Source organism: Cucumis sativus, chromosome 6 (genome assembly GCF_000004075.3).
Source record: "Cucumis sativus cultivar 9930 chromosome 6, Cucumber_9930_V3, whole genome shotgun sequence".
In the NCBI taxonomy this organism is placed as follows: Eukaryota; Viridiplantae; Streptophyta; class Magnoliopsida; order Cucurbitales; family Cucurbitaceae; genus Cucumis; species Cucumis sativus.
Window position 1 is genome coordinate 7,467,486 of NC_026660.2, and position 17,519 is coordinate 7,485,004.

Sequence of the window (17,519 nt, forward strand, 5' to 3'; positions counted from 1 at the left end):
TTTCTCTTTCTTATCTCTAAATCTCCCATCACTAACTCCAACCATCTTTTATCTCTCTCTCCCTAAACCACACCATCGAGCTCTATCGCCTCCAAACATGTATGGAATGACCAACTTGACATTGATTGGTTATTGCGACAGAAAACGAACAAATCACCTATACCTTTATTTGATGGTCCGTGGGACTAGCATATGTTGGTTGTAGGGCTTGATAGAACCTCCCAATGGAGTGAAACTATTTTCTCTTGGCACGCTCTAGTTTCCCCCTTATATAAACTAAAATATCAAGATCCAATTTGATAATAATTTCAATCGGTTTGAAAACTTACTTTAAAAAAAAACTGAGCCTATACATACCTTTTACTACTTTTTTATCCTGTTTATTTTTAAAATCTAAAAAAACTATTCTTTAAAATATTTTGTGCAAGAATATAACTCTCTCGTACTTACCTTTAGATTTAAATCACGGTAAAAAATAAGGAAAAACTAAAAAACAAAGGGTAATGATAGAAAGACATTCAAATTTAGTGTTGTAGTTTTAAAACAAATGTAAGATCTTTAAAATTACAACATTTTTTTTATAACAATATAGGAGGAAGACGAGATTTCGTGTTTAAATCTATTTTTAAAATAAAAAAAATATTTTGTTAATTTATTTTTACCTAAAATAACACATATCAATTGTAAACAAAGTTTCAAAAAACACAAAAACCATTTGAAAACACGTATAAAAATGAGGTAAGGAAAAGAAAATTGTATGGGTAAACGTAGTGATATATATACCCTAAATTTCATTTAAAAAATACAAAACAAAAATCGGTTGATAGAAATCGTACACAAAATTTCGGTTAACAAATTGGCGCGCCGTTTTCAGCCGTCTCCAAGCTAACTCCTTCTTAGGGTTTATTATTCATAGAGAAAAACCCTTGAGAGACTCTGCTTCCAAATCCTGAATTCCATAACAACCCTCTCCCCAATTCCAACCTTTCATGGGTCCTTCCAAGAGAAAACTGCTCGACGATGATTCCAGACAACCTTCCCCGAAGCAACACAGAACTAATGTCCCTGCCATTCTTGAACACGAACCGGTTGCGTGTCTTCACGATGTCTCCTACCCTGAGGGTTCTTTCAATCCTCTCCCATCATCTAGTCTATCTTCGACTGGAGAGGAGTTGGAACCGGCTAAGGTTTTCCCTTTCTCTCTTGACCCTTTTCAGTCTGAGGCTATCAAGTGCTTGGAAACTGGAGAATCTGTCATGGTAATTTAACTTTTTTGTCTAGCCAATTTTTTCATTGGTTTCTTTGGCTTTTGTTGGAGTTCATTGTTGGGTTTTTATTTTTCTATGGAGATACTTCATATTAACATTTTTATGAGTGTGAAAGAAAGTAATTGTAATGTTTTTCTTAGAGGAACTTGTGTTTGTTGAAATGAATGCATTCGGCCTTTATGTTACTAGACTATTATACGGGGAATACTAGAACAACCCAAGTTCAGCTCTAGTTTGGTTGATTGTCACAACTCTTTATTATGTAGAGTTCAGTAAGGGATAATCAGTTTTTTGACAGGTGTCTGCCCATACATCAGCTGGTAAAACTGTTGTGGCATTGTACGCAATTGCCATGTCTCTCCGGAATAAACAGCGTGTCATATACACCTCACCAATAAAGGCCCTCAGCAACCAAAAATATAGGGAATTTAAAGAAGAATTCTCAGATGTTGGTTTAATGACTGGGGATGTGACAATTGATCCAAATGCGTCTTGTCTGGTGTGTTTCTTGGCTTTTATTCACTGCTTCACTTTTTTAGCATTCTAAATTTGAAACCATTGATAAATGGGTGGTTTTTTCAACTTTAGGTCATGACGACAGAGATTTGGCGAAGCATGCAGTACAAAGGATCAGAGGTTACACGGGAAGTGGCATGGATTATTTTTGATGAAGTACATTACATGCGTGATCGGGAGCGTGGTGTTGTTTGGGAAGAGAGCATTGTCATGGCTCCAAAGAATGCTCGATTTGTTTTCCTCTCAGCAACTGTACCAAATGCAAAAGAATTTGCTGATTGGGTTGCCAAGGTTTCTCCGCTTTGTGGTTCAATTTTGTTATCAGTAATTAGTTGAAAATGAAAATACTTTTTCGATCAACTGCAAAAAGAGCTAAAATGATAATTTTGTAATGTTCTATTCTTGGAAGCTCTTGTTGGTTAGTCTCGTTTGCATGATGCTATGGAAGCCTTTTGAACATCAAATTTGTCTGTCCTTCCCATTTATCAGATCCTATATTAATTTTGTTGACTGTCCTTCCACTACATAGTTTTTATTTTTATAGGAAATAGGGAATGGATTGATCTTGGAGAAAAGAAACTTAGGCATTTGGTTTTGACATTAGATGACTTGCCTTTACTCTGTGAAGTTCATTTTATATGAGTTATATGGCATTTTCAATACATTTATTCTATAAGAAGGAATAAATAAAAAAATGATAAAAAATAGTGAGGTCATGTTGTAGATTTGTTAATATGCGGTTTGGTTGATTCCTATTAATGCAGGTCCACCATCAACCATGTCATATTGTTTATACTGACTATCGGCCAACGCCTCTTCAACACTATATTTTCCCATCTGGAAGTGAAGGCTTATACTTGGTGGTTGATGAAAAGGGGCATTTTCGCGAGGATAGCTTTCAAAAAGCTTTAAATGCACTTGTCCCTGTTAGTGACGGCGACAAGAAAAAGGAAAATAATGGGAAGTGGCAGAAGAGTTTGACTTTGGGCAAAACCGGTGAAGACAGTGATATATTTAAGATGGTGAAGATGATAATTCAGCGGCAATATGATCCTGTTATACTTTTCAGCTTTAGCAAAAGAGAATGTGAATTTCTTGCAATGCAGGTATGTCCTATGGTGTTATTGTGGTTGCTTAGTCGATCCCTACTGGGTAACTACTTGTTTGTGGTCTTTGTTTAATGGACTTTTTAGATGTGGTATTATCATTAGAAACTTGATGCTTATTAAGGATCCAAGATATGGTGGTGGATAGTCTCTTTGGGGACATCCGATAAAGTTTGAAGATATGATGGTAGATATCACTTTATAGTTCATTTATTTTATTTTTCTTTGAAGCGAAACTACTTTCATTCAAGGGTGAAAAACTTAAAACGAGTGAAGATTTAGATACCCAACAGAGGCAGAAGATACGAAAGAAAAATATCCTATTAGATAGTCTTGAAAACGGAAGTACGACTTTCATTACAAAACTCTTGGAAAAGTATGCCAAGATGAAGCCAAAAAAAAAAAAAAAAAAAACAGACAATTCTTTGTTAACGTTGTCATAGGATCTATTGGGTGAATGCATGACAGAGGCATTTCCATGAATAAGCTCTCACGCTTAGTAGTAATTGGTCAGAATCTTTAGAAACGTAGAGCCTTGAGGGTGATTGCAGACAGAAAGGGGAGGCGGTTTGCTTTCAGTTTATCATTATCTAAATAATAAGATTTGCATGTTGGTTATGTTAAGTTTTTTGAAAGGAGACGGTTTGGTTTCTGACTCGCTGTTGCTAACTATTGTATATGGGTCATTGCTTCTTTCCTTTCTGTTCATTTTGACATGGTTTCCTTGTTTGTTACAGATGGCAAAATTGGATCTAAATGGTGATGATGAAAAGGTGAACATAGAAACCATCTTTTGGAGTGCTATGGATATGCTTTCAGATGATGATAAGAAGCTCCCGCAGGCAAGCCACTCATTTTCAACAAAGTTTTGTATAAAAAACCGAGGTTGCAATTTTAGAGTAGGGTGTGGAGTAATAAGATATTTTTTGGGACTAAGAGATTTAGCAAGGAGTTTTGTCCCTAGCTAGGCATAATGTGTCTTTATTCTTTTGGATTGGAGCCTTCTTTCTGTATAGCTATTAGCTAGTCATTGATGCTTTTTTCTGGAGCTGATTTTCTGTATACCCCTTTTGTCTTTTTTCTTTTTCATGTTTCTCAATGAAAGCATGTTTTATCATAAAATATATTTTGCGGTTATACTTTAGATTTTACAGTTAATGGGGAAATTTGAAGGAAATCGGATTTTCTTGATATCTTTGATTGGTGAAAACTTTGTAGCTCTTTAATTATATAAATTAGTATGAAATTTAAACAGCTATGCAATTCTAGGTGTAACTTCTTGGTTTCTTGCTTTTTTTGGTCAGAGTTTCTTCTCCCTTTACTATGCAACTAGGTCAAGTATATTTGACTTCTGTTTTCCAACCTTTTAGTTCTGTTTCCTATTGTTACATGCAAACCTAACTAGCAGATTGAGATCGAATCTTTATGTACCTCCCTGTATTGCAGTCGTTGAGCTACTGCTCGCAAAACCTCTCCACAATTTTAAGTTGAGGGTGGTTTTTAATATATTTACTTTTAATGTCTAGCTGTGCAGGTACTATGACTTGTGTTTATTCTGGTATTAGAAAAACATTTGGATGATAGATAATTTATTCTTAAGAATTGCTGCGTAATTGATTAATATGTCTTGTTTCTTTAAAATTTAATCGTCCTTCCTTTTTCTATTGCTTTCAAATAGGTTTCAAATATGTTGCCTCTCTTGAAGCGTGGAATAGGGGTCCATCATTCTGGCTTGCTCCCTATTTTGAAGGAGGTGATCGAGATATTATTTCAAGAAGGGCTAATCAAGGTTAGAATTATGGGTCTAAAAAGAAATATCTTTATTTATTAACCATCTGATTGATTGCTGTCTCACGTGGCACGGGTGTTAAGCCAATAGAAAGGTGCCTCGTCTCAGGAAGGTGCATATCTTTTGTGTTTCTACCCCCCTGCCTTAGTTATCTCTTCTTCATCCTCTTCATCTGCTTAAGTTCTTTTTTCTTTGATGAAATAATTTCTTATCCTCAAATTAAAAAAAAAAAATATTATAGAAAAGTAAAATAATAAACAGAAAATAAGACACTTTGTACGCATCAACTGCTACTGATTACTTTTTGTCATGATTTCTCTTCTAATTAGAATGCATTTAAAGAGCAAAGAAATTAACATTTTTATATTTAATACTGTAGAATATTTGATTTCTTTTTGTCATGTTATATTTTAAATTCCTTGGTCATTAAAACGTTGTCTTTAGTGTTTGTTTGCCACAGAGACCTTCAGCATTGGTTTAAACATGCCTGCAAAAACTGTAGTGTTCAGTAATGTTCGTAAGTTTGATGGGGATAAGTTTAGATGGTTATCAAGTGGTGAGTATATACAAATGAGTGGTCGAGCTGGACGGAGAGGAATTGATAAACGTGGGATATGTATCCTTATGGTGGACGAGAAACTGGAACCTTCAACTGCTAAAATGATGCTTAAAGGAAATGCGGATTGCTTGAACAGGTAGCTGCAGTATGGTTTTACTATTCAATATGTCAGAAGCAATAATACTGTCATAAAGTTCTTACGTGTAAGCTGCGGATATGCTATGTTGGAAGTACAGGGAAAAAATATAGAATGTTGCAGAGTTTTCTTGCTATTTTCACTTCATTAGATGATTTTCCCACCTCATCCAAATGGAATTGATAAAACAAAATGTCTCCAGTGTGGAGAGGTGAAGTCCCTAAAGCGATGAAGTGGAATTGAAAATATCTGAGGAAGAAAAAGTGCATTTACATCCATTTCCATAAATTTTCTTTTTAATAATAACAGTAAAGAAACATTATTATTATGGTTCAAGTGTCCACTTAGGTAGGAATTAACTTCTTATGAGTTTCATTGATACCCAAACGTTGTAGGGTCATCTGGATTGTCTCGTGAAATTTGTCGAGGTGTGTGTAAGCTGGCGTTGGATATAAAAAGATGATAATAATAATAATAATAACAAAGTTGGAATAATTATGGAAACTGCAGCATCGAGGGAAAGAGCATTAGATTTCCTAGAATATATAGCACATTCTAGGCCCTTGATAATTGGGTCAAATTTCCCTCATTATGGAACTGGTAAACAATAGTCCAAAGAATAATTTAGTTGCTGAGCAGAAATACAGCCATTAAGTTACCTGGCTAACCAAGATGTACCATAGACGATATCACAATATGCATTGTATTCTTTATTTTTCCATTTATCAAAGTTTTTGCTTTTAGTAAGATATAAAAGGTGAGATCAATTTTCTGTTTAATTGTGCCTATAAGGTTGTGTATTAGAGCGTTACCATGTTCACACAATCCTTTTTTTTAAAAATTATTCTGCTGTTTAAATAAGTTGTTCTGACATCTTATCCTTTTCTGTATTTTAGTGCTTTTCACTTGAGCTATAACATGCTCTTGAATCAAATCCGTTCTGAAGACGGCAATCCTGAAAATCTGCTGCGTAATTCCTTCTACCAGTTCCAAGCCGACCGCAACATACCTAACCTTGAGGTTAGTTTTTGCACAGATAAGGTGACTTGTAAAGAAAGAAGTTAATTGAGATAAAGAGAACCAATTCTTAGCAACTGAAAAGGGAATCAAAGATCTTTAACGAGAATGGTGAAATAATGCGTTAGGATGGTTTTATTTAATGTTTTTCATCCTTCAAAATTGTCTTATCACCAAGCTTTTGAATTTTATTTGCACTTTGCAGAACATGGCATAGAGGAATTTTTCATATTTTTACCATTAACCTCTGTGATTTTTATTAGTTGAATATGATATCTTTCACACTGCATATGCAACTTATCTAGTTATCTTCTTACCTACAAGTCTTTGACGATTTGCTTTTCCTCTAATGGTTTGCTGAGAATTCTGATCTAGTTTTCGTATAATTTGAAAAAGGTCTGCTTTTCATATTAAAATTTCACTCATTTGAGAAATGCTTCTCTGATTACCGTATGTCTACTTAATAGCTGCACTATATTATGATAATATAAGATGGCATACTAAATATAGTTATTACTGCAAATAAGATGGCACTATAATATGAATTTTTATAATATATGGGGAACTTCTTTGTGGAGGAACCTATAGCACGTGGAAGATTGAACCATATTGTGGTGGGTAATGTTTATGTAAGATGGCGTACTAATTCTAGTTATTACTGCAGAAACAAGTGAAAAGCCTTGAAGAGGAGAGGGATTCCATAGTGATTGAAGAGGAAGATAGTTTGAAGAATTATTATGATTTACTAAATCAGTACAAAAGTTTAAAGAAGGATATTCGTAACATTGTGTTGTCTCCTAGATACTGCTTGCCATTTCTGCAACCTGGCAGGCTTGTATCTATTGAATGCAACCGTAATGATGAGATTTCTTCTACATTTTCCATAAAGGACCAGGTTACGTGGGGATTGATAATTAATTTTCAAAGGGTGAAAGGTGTTTCCGAAGGTGATGTATCAATAATTTCTCTTTCATTTATATTTTTTTATTCCAATTTTAGCTTATTAGTCTTCTTCCGATTCTGAACTTTAATTTTTGTTCCAGAGGATGCTAGCATGAAACCAGAATCTGCAAACTACACTGTGGACGTTCTTACAAGATGCATTGTCAGTAAAGATGGCATTGGGAAAAAAAATGTTAGGATTATTCAATTGAAAGAGCACGGAGAACCCCATGTTGTTTCCATACCAATATCTCAGGTATTGAGTTAGATGATCTATTATATGCACAGCTTCATGTGAACTGACAGTAGAGGATTAGAAATATTAGATCTCATATTAGATCTCTTCCCGATTGAGATTAGTAAAGATCAAAGGTTACCAATATTAAGAGTGACAAGATCTAGACTAAATTAAACATTAATTGATATTGTATTATTATCAAGACATGTTTGTTTTTTAACATACCAAAAGTGATTTTGACCATTGTAAAATGACTCCTAAGTATAATATAAATTGTTTACATTATTCTCAGCTTCTGTCAGCTACCATTTTGATTTAATTAATTTATTTTTTTGTTTACAACAGATCAATACTTTAGCTAGTATTCGTATACTTATACCAAATGATCTTTTGCCGTTGGAAGCTCGAGAGAATACATTGAAGAAGATTTCTGAAGTTCTATCAAGATTTCCAAAAGGAGTTCCCCTTCTAGATCCAGAAGAGGATATGAAAGTACGCAACTCAATGCTAATACAATTTTTAAAAAAAATCTTTTCTGGTTGATGTGAGGATTTTTTTCTCTATTACATTGAAGTCTATGGGACTCATATATGATATGAAATCTTTGGTGGTACTTAGGTTAGTATAGCGAAATCTGTAAGCTTAAATTATTTAGTCCCTAAACTTTTAAGTTTCCGTTTATTTGTCATTTTTAAGTTTGTTCTATTACTTGTAAATTTCAACTCTAAGGCTGATAGATTAACCTAGTGGTAAATAGGGAGACATGATCTTGATAAAGGGCTAAGAGTTCGTGGGTTCAATCCATAGTGGCCACCTACCAAGGATTCAATCTCTTTCCGGTTCCCCTAACACCCAAGTGTTGTAGATTTAGATGGGTTATCTGGTGAGATTAGTCAAGGTGTGCTAAGCTTAAACAAAATGACACAAACGTCATTTCTTAAGTTAAGAAACTTGTTCGATACTGAAAATTTAGAGATCTAATAGGCCCTCTTTAAAGTTTAGGAGTCTTTTTGACTGGACTAAATTTATGATTTAATCGATCTATAATTTAATTCACCCGTCCACTAAAAAAAACCAACTCTGATTCAGATCTGAGCATTTGTTGGATGGAAGTATAATCTAGCATCTATTTGCTACTGCCGTGCGTTCTTTCTAGATTTTAATTTTTTTTCACTTCATTTGATATTCAGATCCAAAGTAGTTCATACAGAAAGGCTGTGCGTAGAACAGAGGCTTTGGAGAGCCTCTTTGACAAGCATGAGGTGGCAAAATCGACACTTGTTGAGGAGAAGCTCAAAGCATTACATTTGAAGCAGGAGTTAACAGCTAAAATCAGATCAATTAAGAAACAATTGCGTTCTTCTTCTGTATTGGCCTTCAAAGATGAACTGAAGGCCAGGAAACGAGTATTGCGGAGGCTTGGGTAATTGATCTTTTTCTCTTGTCTAGCAACTCTTTAGGTTTTATTTATTTTTTCTGTCACCAAATAGGTAACTTTTTATTTATTGACGATTTTAAAAAGTTGGTGTAGTTTGTTCAGTTAATTTCAAATAATCTGGTTCTATGAGAGAATTCACCCACTGCAGCTTAATTCGTTTTGTAACTTCCTTAGCGTAGGAGCTCTTCTTATGGACATATCATTTTATTAATAAAATAGTTCCCCGGAACAAATTTTTAAGATGTATATGGTAAAAGGTTGAAAACAGTAATGTTTACTTCGGTAGTTCTGAATGTTTTATTTTAAACATGGATACACCACTAAATGATTTGTTTAGAATGAAATTTCAAAATTTTTTAAGCAAAGAGTAGTGATTTACATAATTGTCTGACTTCATCCTTAATGGCACGATCTCATATTTTGTTTCGACTTTCCAATTTGGTGAGTGCGTTTGTATTCTAAGAATCTGTTATATCATGCTAAAGAAACGGTCTATAATTTCTTGTCATGTACCATGGATTCAGAGTAGTCTGGTTGTGTCACTTCGAATTGATTATTTAGATTTCATGACAGAATCAAAATATCTTCCATTGTAGATGCGTTGACGTAACAGTATCTTTTTTTTTCCCCCACACTACAGTTACACCACAAGTGATGATGTTGTGGAACTGAAAGGCAAGGTTGCTTGTGAAATCAGTAGTGCAAATGAATTGACTCTTTCAGAGCTGATGTTCAACGGGGTTTTCAAGGACACAAAAGTGGAGGAAATTGTCGCTCTGCTATCTTGTTTTGTGTGGCAAGAAAAACTTCAGGATGCAGCAAAGCCTAGGGAAGAGCTTGAGCTGCTTTTCATTCAACTACAAGACACAGCTCGAAGGGTTGCTAAGGTCCAGCTTGAATGCAAGGTTAGCATTAGTTTCTATTTGTCCAAGTTCATCTACTCAATCCTTTTTGTTTACTCTCTATATTGTTAAACTCGGCTAGTAATGAGTTCAAAGAAGTGTCACGTTGAGTTTTAGTTTCTTTTAATCTATTTGGTGATAGATCAATGGATAAGGCACCTATTGCTTTTCATTAGATTGAAGCATTAATCCACCATCCCGAACTATATATGCACACACACACAGATCCATTTGATGATATTGATTTACTGTTCCTATTTAAGATAAATAGAACTTCTTGATGACTCAAACGCATTTTGATTCTTAGGTGGGGAGGATTTCTTGTTACCCCCTCCCTATTTTTGTACCACTAAGACGAGAATGGCTGATGATAGATGTGTGACGAATTGCAGGTCGAAATTGATGTAGAAGGCTTTGTGAGTTCATTTAGACCGGATATTATGGAGGCTGTATATGCTTGGGCAAAAGGATCCAAATTCTATGAGATAATGGAAATAACACAGGTTTTTGAGGGGAGCTTGATTAGAGCGATAAGAAGACTTGAAGAAGTTTTGCAACAACTTATATTAGCTTCAAAGTCCATTGGTGAAACTGAACTTGAAACCAAGTTTGAAGAGGCTGTTTCCAAAATCAAGAGGGATATTGTTTTTGCTGCTTCTTTGTACTTGTAGTTGTTTCCCTTATGTTTCTTATTTTAATTTTTTGTATAACATTGAGTGGTTAATTTATAATTATATGCGGCTCTTTGTAAATTTTCTTATATTTTTTTGGAAAAGAAAAAACATTTCTAGTCCTTGAATTTTAATGTACTACAATTGGTTCTTAACAGCACATTAAATGCCATATCGAATTAACTGACCATCAATTACTTTATATTTCTTTTTTAGTTATACATTCAGCAACACATTTAATGTCCTTTATCAAATGTAATTGAACATTTCTAAAGGTAAGATACTGCACTTAATTAAACTACTTACGCTAAATTAGAGAGGGAAAGTAAACTCAGATTGAAACTTTATTATAAATTTGAAACCATTTTTTAAAAAAATAATAGATGAACTAAAGTAATGAACAAAAGTAAACTACAATTTGGATTGTTCTTCAAATTAAAAAAAGAAATGAAAATCTTAGTTAAACTAGATGGAAGGAATGAGCATATGCATATGATGGCATTGGGTGCCATGTGGTTAGTTGGAAGGAACGCGGTCGCGTAATGTTGTTACATTTTATTTTAATTAATCATGTGCTTTCTCACCAAAATCCAAACTATATTCTAATTGTTTTATTATTTGGATCACACCATAATTAATTTAATATTTCCCTAAGTTTGTAAAAACCTTGGAAGGTTAGTGTGTTTCCTTTTGCTTCTATGCAATGGATTATTCAAAATCATACGAATCATCTTCTAATGTTTATTAAGCTTAACATGATTGATAATTCTCTTCATAGCGACCTAGCCAGTAAAATTGTGTTTTCTGTATCGATGAAGTTCGAGAACTACTGTGAGTCATCATGATTGGCAGTCCCCCTCTTATAAGTTGAATGTTGATGTCCTTTGGAGCCATGGAAAAAAAAGTTTACGAGATTGATGTGGATTAGTTGCGTTAACTCTCTAAGGGTCTTCTATAATATCTTGGCTATAAGTGTATTGATCATGACTAGACTATAAAACCTTTTGAATGTTAGACCATCTAAATGAATCTTTTATCCAGTCATTTAGGTTTTGTTGAGTTCGATTCAATCGAGATTACACATGTCCTTAACGAGCCATTAGTTAATATTTCATAGACTAACACTGTTGTCGATGCTACCGTGGAGCTTGTACGTCATGCATGTATTTTTTTTTATTATTTTACATGTTTGTGGTTCACATGTTTTCTTGCATTGTTTACAATTATTTTGGTGCCCTACCTTCTTCATCTGTTTAAGAAGTGCATGAGACCTCTTTTTTTCTTAGTTAGATGTCCTTTATTCTTCTTGATCAAATTTTTTTCTTAGTTAGATGTCCTTTATTCTTCTTGATCAAATACTTTGATTAAGGTAATTCATTCAAATTAACGACATTTTATTTGAGATAAAAGATTTTTTTTTTAAAAACTTAGCTTCTCGTACCATATTTGAATTTGAATTTCTATTAATTATTGACACAAGTCACTTGTATACACAAATCAATGTACGCACATTTCCGAGTGATTTAAGTGAAAAAATCAATCAATCGATTGATTATATTTACATCTAGTCGATAAATCAATAATAGTAGTAAAAAGTAGACTTCCCCACTTTAATATCTATAACATAAAATTATATGAATAAATAGACAAAGAAATATGCATTTTATTGAACAAGCATAAATAATAAAAACATCATCAAGAACTCTCTCTATAAATTGTTGATTAAATATGACACAAAATGAGACCATAGAACATGGGATGCCAATAATTATTTTTAAAAAGTATTATATTATATAGTATATATTGGGAGTAGAATTAGAAATCACCAACTTTTTAGGCAACCTTTGAAAAAAATTTAATTATTTATTTATCCATTTTAGAATTGAAATGTTTTAAAATAGAATATCATAAGAGCAGACCCATGTTCCAAGTTCTTCTTTTTCTTTTCTTTAATTTGTATTTGAAACTTGCAATTTCCATAAGGTCTTCCTCTTAATTCAAGGAATACCCTATATTGAATATTCAACTAATTGGTAACCAATTCGTGGTTGATATATGTTTTCATTTTTTCCATGCTATAATAAAATATATATGTTATTTAAAAGTTGGGTTGATTGGGTTGGTAACCTGAATTAATTTTTCAATTGTATTATATATTTTTTATTCTCAACCAAAAAAATGGTTTAACTTTCTAAATAATAGTTTAATTTTACTTTTGTTAAATAAATAATAAAATATTGTATATATATAATTGAGGTTGGGTGAATTAAAAAACACCAAAAGTTTGAACTAAACCTCAAATTCACATTTTAAATTAACCCACGAAGATATTTTACTATTTAGGTTGAATTTGACGTGGCCTTAAACCTAAAAAGAAAATGACACGTGGTTAATATTGAGAATCTTGTTTGGAGTAAATAAGAAAAAGCTGCCACTTTTGGGTTATGGAAGTTCCCTCTTTTTCCTCGCTTTGGTAAAACCAAGATTAGGTTAAGTCTATCATTTTAATCTCTTTTTTGTTTATTTAACAAAATCCTATTCTCTTCATATTTTAAAATATGGTGATAATACGTTTGGTTTTGGGTTAGGCCCAAACATCTCTCTTAAAAGTATTATTAATGATGTTCAAATGAATGATGTCAAAAGAGTAACTCCAACTTGTATAAGCTTAACATTAATGCTTCCTTTACAATTGGAGATGTGGATTTTTGAGCCAAAAAGCTATAAAGCTGTCTATTAGTACTGTTAACTTGTGGAGATTACTACTCACTTACACAGTATTATTACAAGTGAAGAAGCAAGAATTTATCATTTACAAGTCGAAAACTTGAAACAAATTTGATTCAAGCTTCTCCTCATCGTAAAAAAACTGACTATATACCATTGATGTTTGGCATGTGATGGATGAAGAAGAACCAAAGTGTTTAGTGTACTTTCCATAAACTGACTATCTACTGATTTGATGTGTGAGGTTAAAAGTTAATTACTTCTTTCCTTGTATTACTCAAACAAATTAAATAAGAACTAAACTATGGATTACAATTAAATTAAAAATAATTAAGCAGCGCAACGTAGCAGTTTCACAAATTAATTATTAAAAATGATTAAAGATGAAATGAGTAAGCAAAAATGCTTCTTCACATGGAGATGTAATTTTAACGAAATATCCCCACACTCTTCTCTTTCCATCCCTTCTCCTTCAGCTCACCACCAAGTTCCGTACCACCCACCATTTCAACTCCATTTCCATCTTCGACCTCTCTCTCAAACCTCCAATGGGTTCCCTCAACCCTTTCCTCTCTCTCTTCACCTTAACTCTCTTCCTTTCCCTTCTCTTTGCCTCCGCCGACGACTCCGCCGTCATTCAGAAGCTCGCCGCCGCCCTTTCTCCCACCCCCTCCGGCTGGTCCTCCAACACCCCTTTCTGCAGCTGGAAAGAAATCCGCTGCGACTCCTCAAGCCGTGTCACCTCCATTAACTTAGCTTCCAAATCCCTCTCCGGCGTTCTCCCTTCCGATCTTAACTCTCTGTCTCAGCTTACTTCTCTCTCTCTTCAACGCAACTCCCTCACCGGTCCTATCCCTTCCTTTGCCAATCTCTCTTTTCTCCAGTCCCTTTATCTTGACAACAATAATTTCTCCTCTGTTTCTCCTGGTGCCTTCCAAGGCCTTACTAGTTTGCAGGTTCTGAGTCTGACCCAGAATGTTAATCTTGCTCCTTGGTCCATTCCGACGGACTTGACTCAGGCTTCAAGTTTGGTTAGTTTGTATGCTGGTAATGCCAACATTGTTGGGTCTTTGCCGGATTTCTTCGATTCCTTCGCTAGTTTGCAGGAGCTTCGTCTTTCTTACAACAATCTTACTGGGGTTTTGCCTAAATCTCTTGGTGGATCTGGGATTAAGAGCTTGTGGTTGAACAATCAGCTAAATGGGTTGTCGGGTTCTATTGATTTGTTGTCGTCTATGACTCAACTGTCTCAGGTTTGGCTTCAGAAGAATCAGTTTACAGGACAGATTCCGGATTTTTCTAAATGTGAAGGTTTGTTTGATCTTCAGCTTCGTGATAACCAGTTTACTGGGATTGTTCCTCCTTCGCTTATGTCCCTTTCTAGCTTGTTAAATGTTAGTTTGGATAACAACAAGCTTCAGGGGCCATTGCCTGTGTTTGATTCAAGAGTTCAGGCGACTTTCAGCAGTGTTAATAGGTTCTGCAAGACGACGCCCGATCCGTGTGATGCACAGGTTTCGGTGCTTCTTGCGGTTGCCGGAGCGTTTGGGTACCCGATATCGCTGGCAGATGCTTGGGAAGGAAATAATGTTTGCCTGGATTGGAGCTTTGTGATTTGTACTGAAGGTAAGGTTACTACTGTTAACTTTGGCAAGCAGCATTTGGTGGGAGTGATCTCTCCTGCATTTGCGAATTTGACGAGTCTGAAGAATCTGTATTTGAATGACAATAATTTGGTTGGCGAGATACCGGAGAGTTTAACGACGTTGACGCAGCTTCAGAATCTTGATGTTTCCAACAACAATTTGAGTGGACAGGTACCTAAGTTTGCTACAACAGTTCGCTTGAACACGAAGGGTAATCCTTTGATTGGGACTAGTTTGGGCCCTGGAAATGGAGGGAATGATGGTGGAGCTGGAGGTGGGAAGATTGATTCTAACGGCACCACCATTGATGGGACAACTTCAGGATCTTCCAATGGATCCTCTGTTTCAGCTGGGGTGATTGCTGGTGTTGTCATTGCTGTTATTGTTTTTGTTGCTGTTTTACTGTTTGTTGTTTTTAAATGTTATGTAAGCAATAGGCATAAGAAGTTTGGGAAAGTGAATAATCCTGAAAATGGTAAGGAGATTATGAAGAGTGATGGAGGGAGCGGCTTGAATGGCTATGCTGGAGTTCCAAGTGAGCTTCAAAGCCAGAGTAGTGAGGATTTCAGCAACGACATTAACGTATTCGAGGGCGGAAGCGTGGCAATCTCGATACAAGTTTTGAAACAGGTGACAAACAATTTTAGTGAGGATAATGTGTTGGGAAGGGGTGGATTTGGGGTTGTTTACAAAGGAGAGTTGCATGATGGTACCAAAATTGCTGTGAAAAGGATGGAATCTGGGCCAATGGGTACCAAAGGAATGAGTGAGTTTCAAGCTGAAATTGCTGTGCTTACCAAAGTCAGGCATAGGCATTTGGTTGCTCTTTTGGGTTATTGCATCAATGGCAATGAAAGGTTATTGGTGTATGAGTATATGCCTCAAGGGACATTGACTCAACATTTGTTTGATTGGCAAGAGAATGGTTATCCTCCTCTTACATGGAAGCAGCGAATTACAATTGCTTTAGATGTGGCAAGAGGAGTAGAATATCTGCATAGCTTAGCTCAACAAAGTTTCATTCATAGAGACTTGAAACCTTCTAATATACTTCTTAGTGATGACATGAGAGCTAAGGTGGCTGATTTTGGTTTGGTTCGAAATGCACCTGATGGCAAATACTCTGTAGAGACTCGATTAGCTGGAACGTTTGGCTATCTTGCTCCTGAATATGCAGGTAATTAAACAATGCCTTCGAGTGTCCTATTATCATTTTTCTTCTATCTTAATTGCTATAGTTTATAATCTTGGAAGTAATTTAGCATGGAGTTCGTAAGAGGATATTAACAACCAAATAGGTTATAGTTTTAACGGCTTAAGCTTTTGAGTCTTCCGTGTTTATTTAGTTTTTCATAGGCATTGTTAGTCTATGTGAACTGAACTTCTATGACATGCAATTATTTGTTTCACATGAAAGTACATGCAAATCTCATTGACCTATTTCTCATTCAATCTTGTTTTAATAGCAACGGGAAGGGTGACGACAAAAGTCGATGTATATGCATTTGGGGTAGTTTTGATGGAAATCATCACCGGTCGAAAAGCATTGGACGACACAATGCCAGACGAGCGATCTCATCTAGTCACATGGTTTCGTAGAGTCTTGATCATGAAAGAGAACATTCCAAAAGCGATTGATCAAACTCTCAACCCAGACGAGGAAACCATGGAGAGCATATTAAAGGTGGCAGAGTTGGCAGGACACTGTACAGCTCGCGAGCCACATCAAAGACCCGACATGGGACACGCTGTCAACATCCTCGGCCCTCTCGTCGAACAATGGAAACCTTCGAACCAACATGAAGAAGAAACGGATGGGATCGATCTGCACATGAGCCTACCTCAAGCTCTTCAAAGATGGCAAGCAAATGAAGGAACATCCACAATGATGTTCAGTGACATGTCTTACTCTCAAACCCACACAAGCATTCCTTCAAAACCTTCAGGATTTGCTGATACATTTGACTCCATGGATTGCAGGTGACCAAAGGGGAGCAAAAACAAAAATTACCTAAACATCTCATAGAGCTGTTTGTTTTAGTGGATACCACTGTTTTTAGTGCAATTCATTTGTCTCTTTGTTTGCTTCATTCTTTTATTAATGCCTAACTATGGAATTTTGCTGCCTGTTATTCGACTTCTAAGCCATTTAAATTTGTATGATAAGTATATATATAATATATAAATATAAATAAATATACTTCTTACCTGTTACATCAAATGCATTTCATTTATGGAGTCAAATTTGGTTACAACATTGATAACACACCATTTGCTAACAAACACGACTGCTTAGATCAACGAGTAAAAGGAAGACTGTATACTTGATTTAGCACGATGCTAAATACGACATAAGATGTTAAGACACTAATCAATCCAAGCATTTAATGTAAAGTTGATGAAGTAAGTTCATGATTTTAGTAACTTATTGTAGGTATGAATAGTTTGAAATTTGTGACTTGGGGAGTTCATATTTGGTTGATAACATACAGCTTGTGATAGTTAGGCATATTAGCCTTTGAACCAATGATTCTTCCAGGCTGTGAAAGGTGACAAAGAAAGAG

At 35.0% G+C, this 17,519-nt stretch overlaps 2 protein-coding genes across 2 annotated transcripts; both read left to right on the forward strand.

Annotated features, from left to right (window-relative positions):
* The first annotated feature begins 877 nt into the window (after nt 1–877).
* LOC101203071 (DExH-box ATP-dependent RNA helicase DExH9) lies at nt 878–10,784 on the forward strand. Its single transcript, XM_004140434.3, has 14 exons — nt 878–1,259; nt 1,567–1,767; nt 1,857–2,075; nt 2,549–2,890; nt 3,628–3,732; nt 4,569–4,679; nt 5,124–5,374; nt 6,271–6,394; nt 7,056–7,338; nt 7,435–7,589; nt 7,917–8,063; nt 8,762–8,994; nt 9,650–9,914; nt 10,304–10,784. The coding sequence occupies exons 1-14, from the start codon at nt 990–992 to the stop codon at nt 10,580–10,582; spliced, it is 2,985 nt and encodes a 994-aa protein (XP_004140482.1). The 5' UTR covers nt 878–989; the 3' UTR covers nt 10,583–10,784.
* A 2,921-nt stretch (nt 10,785–13,705) lies between these two features.
* Nucleotides 13,706–17,169, forward strand: LOC101213513 (receptor-like kinase TMK4). The gene is made up of 2 exons (XM_004140555.3): nt 13,706–16,132; nt 16,422–17,169. The coding sequence occupies exons 1-2, from the start codon at nt 13,858–13,860 to the stop codon at nt 16,937–16,939; spliced, it is 2,793 nt and encodes a 930-aa protein (XP_004140603.1). The 5' UTR covers nt 13,706–13,857; the 3' UTR covers nt 16,940–17,169.
* The last annotated feature ends 350 nt before the right edge of the window (nt 17,170–17,519 follow it).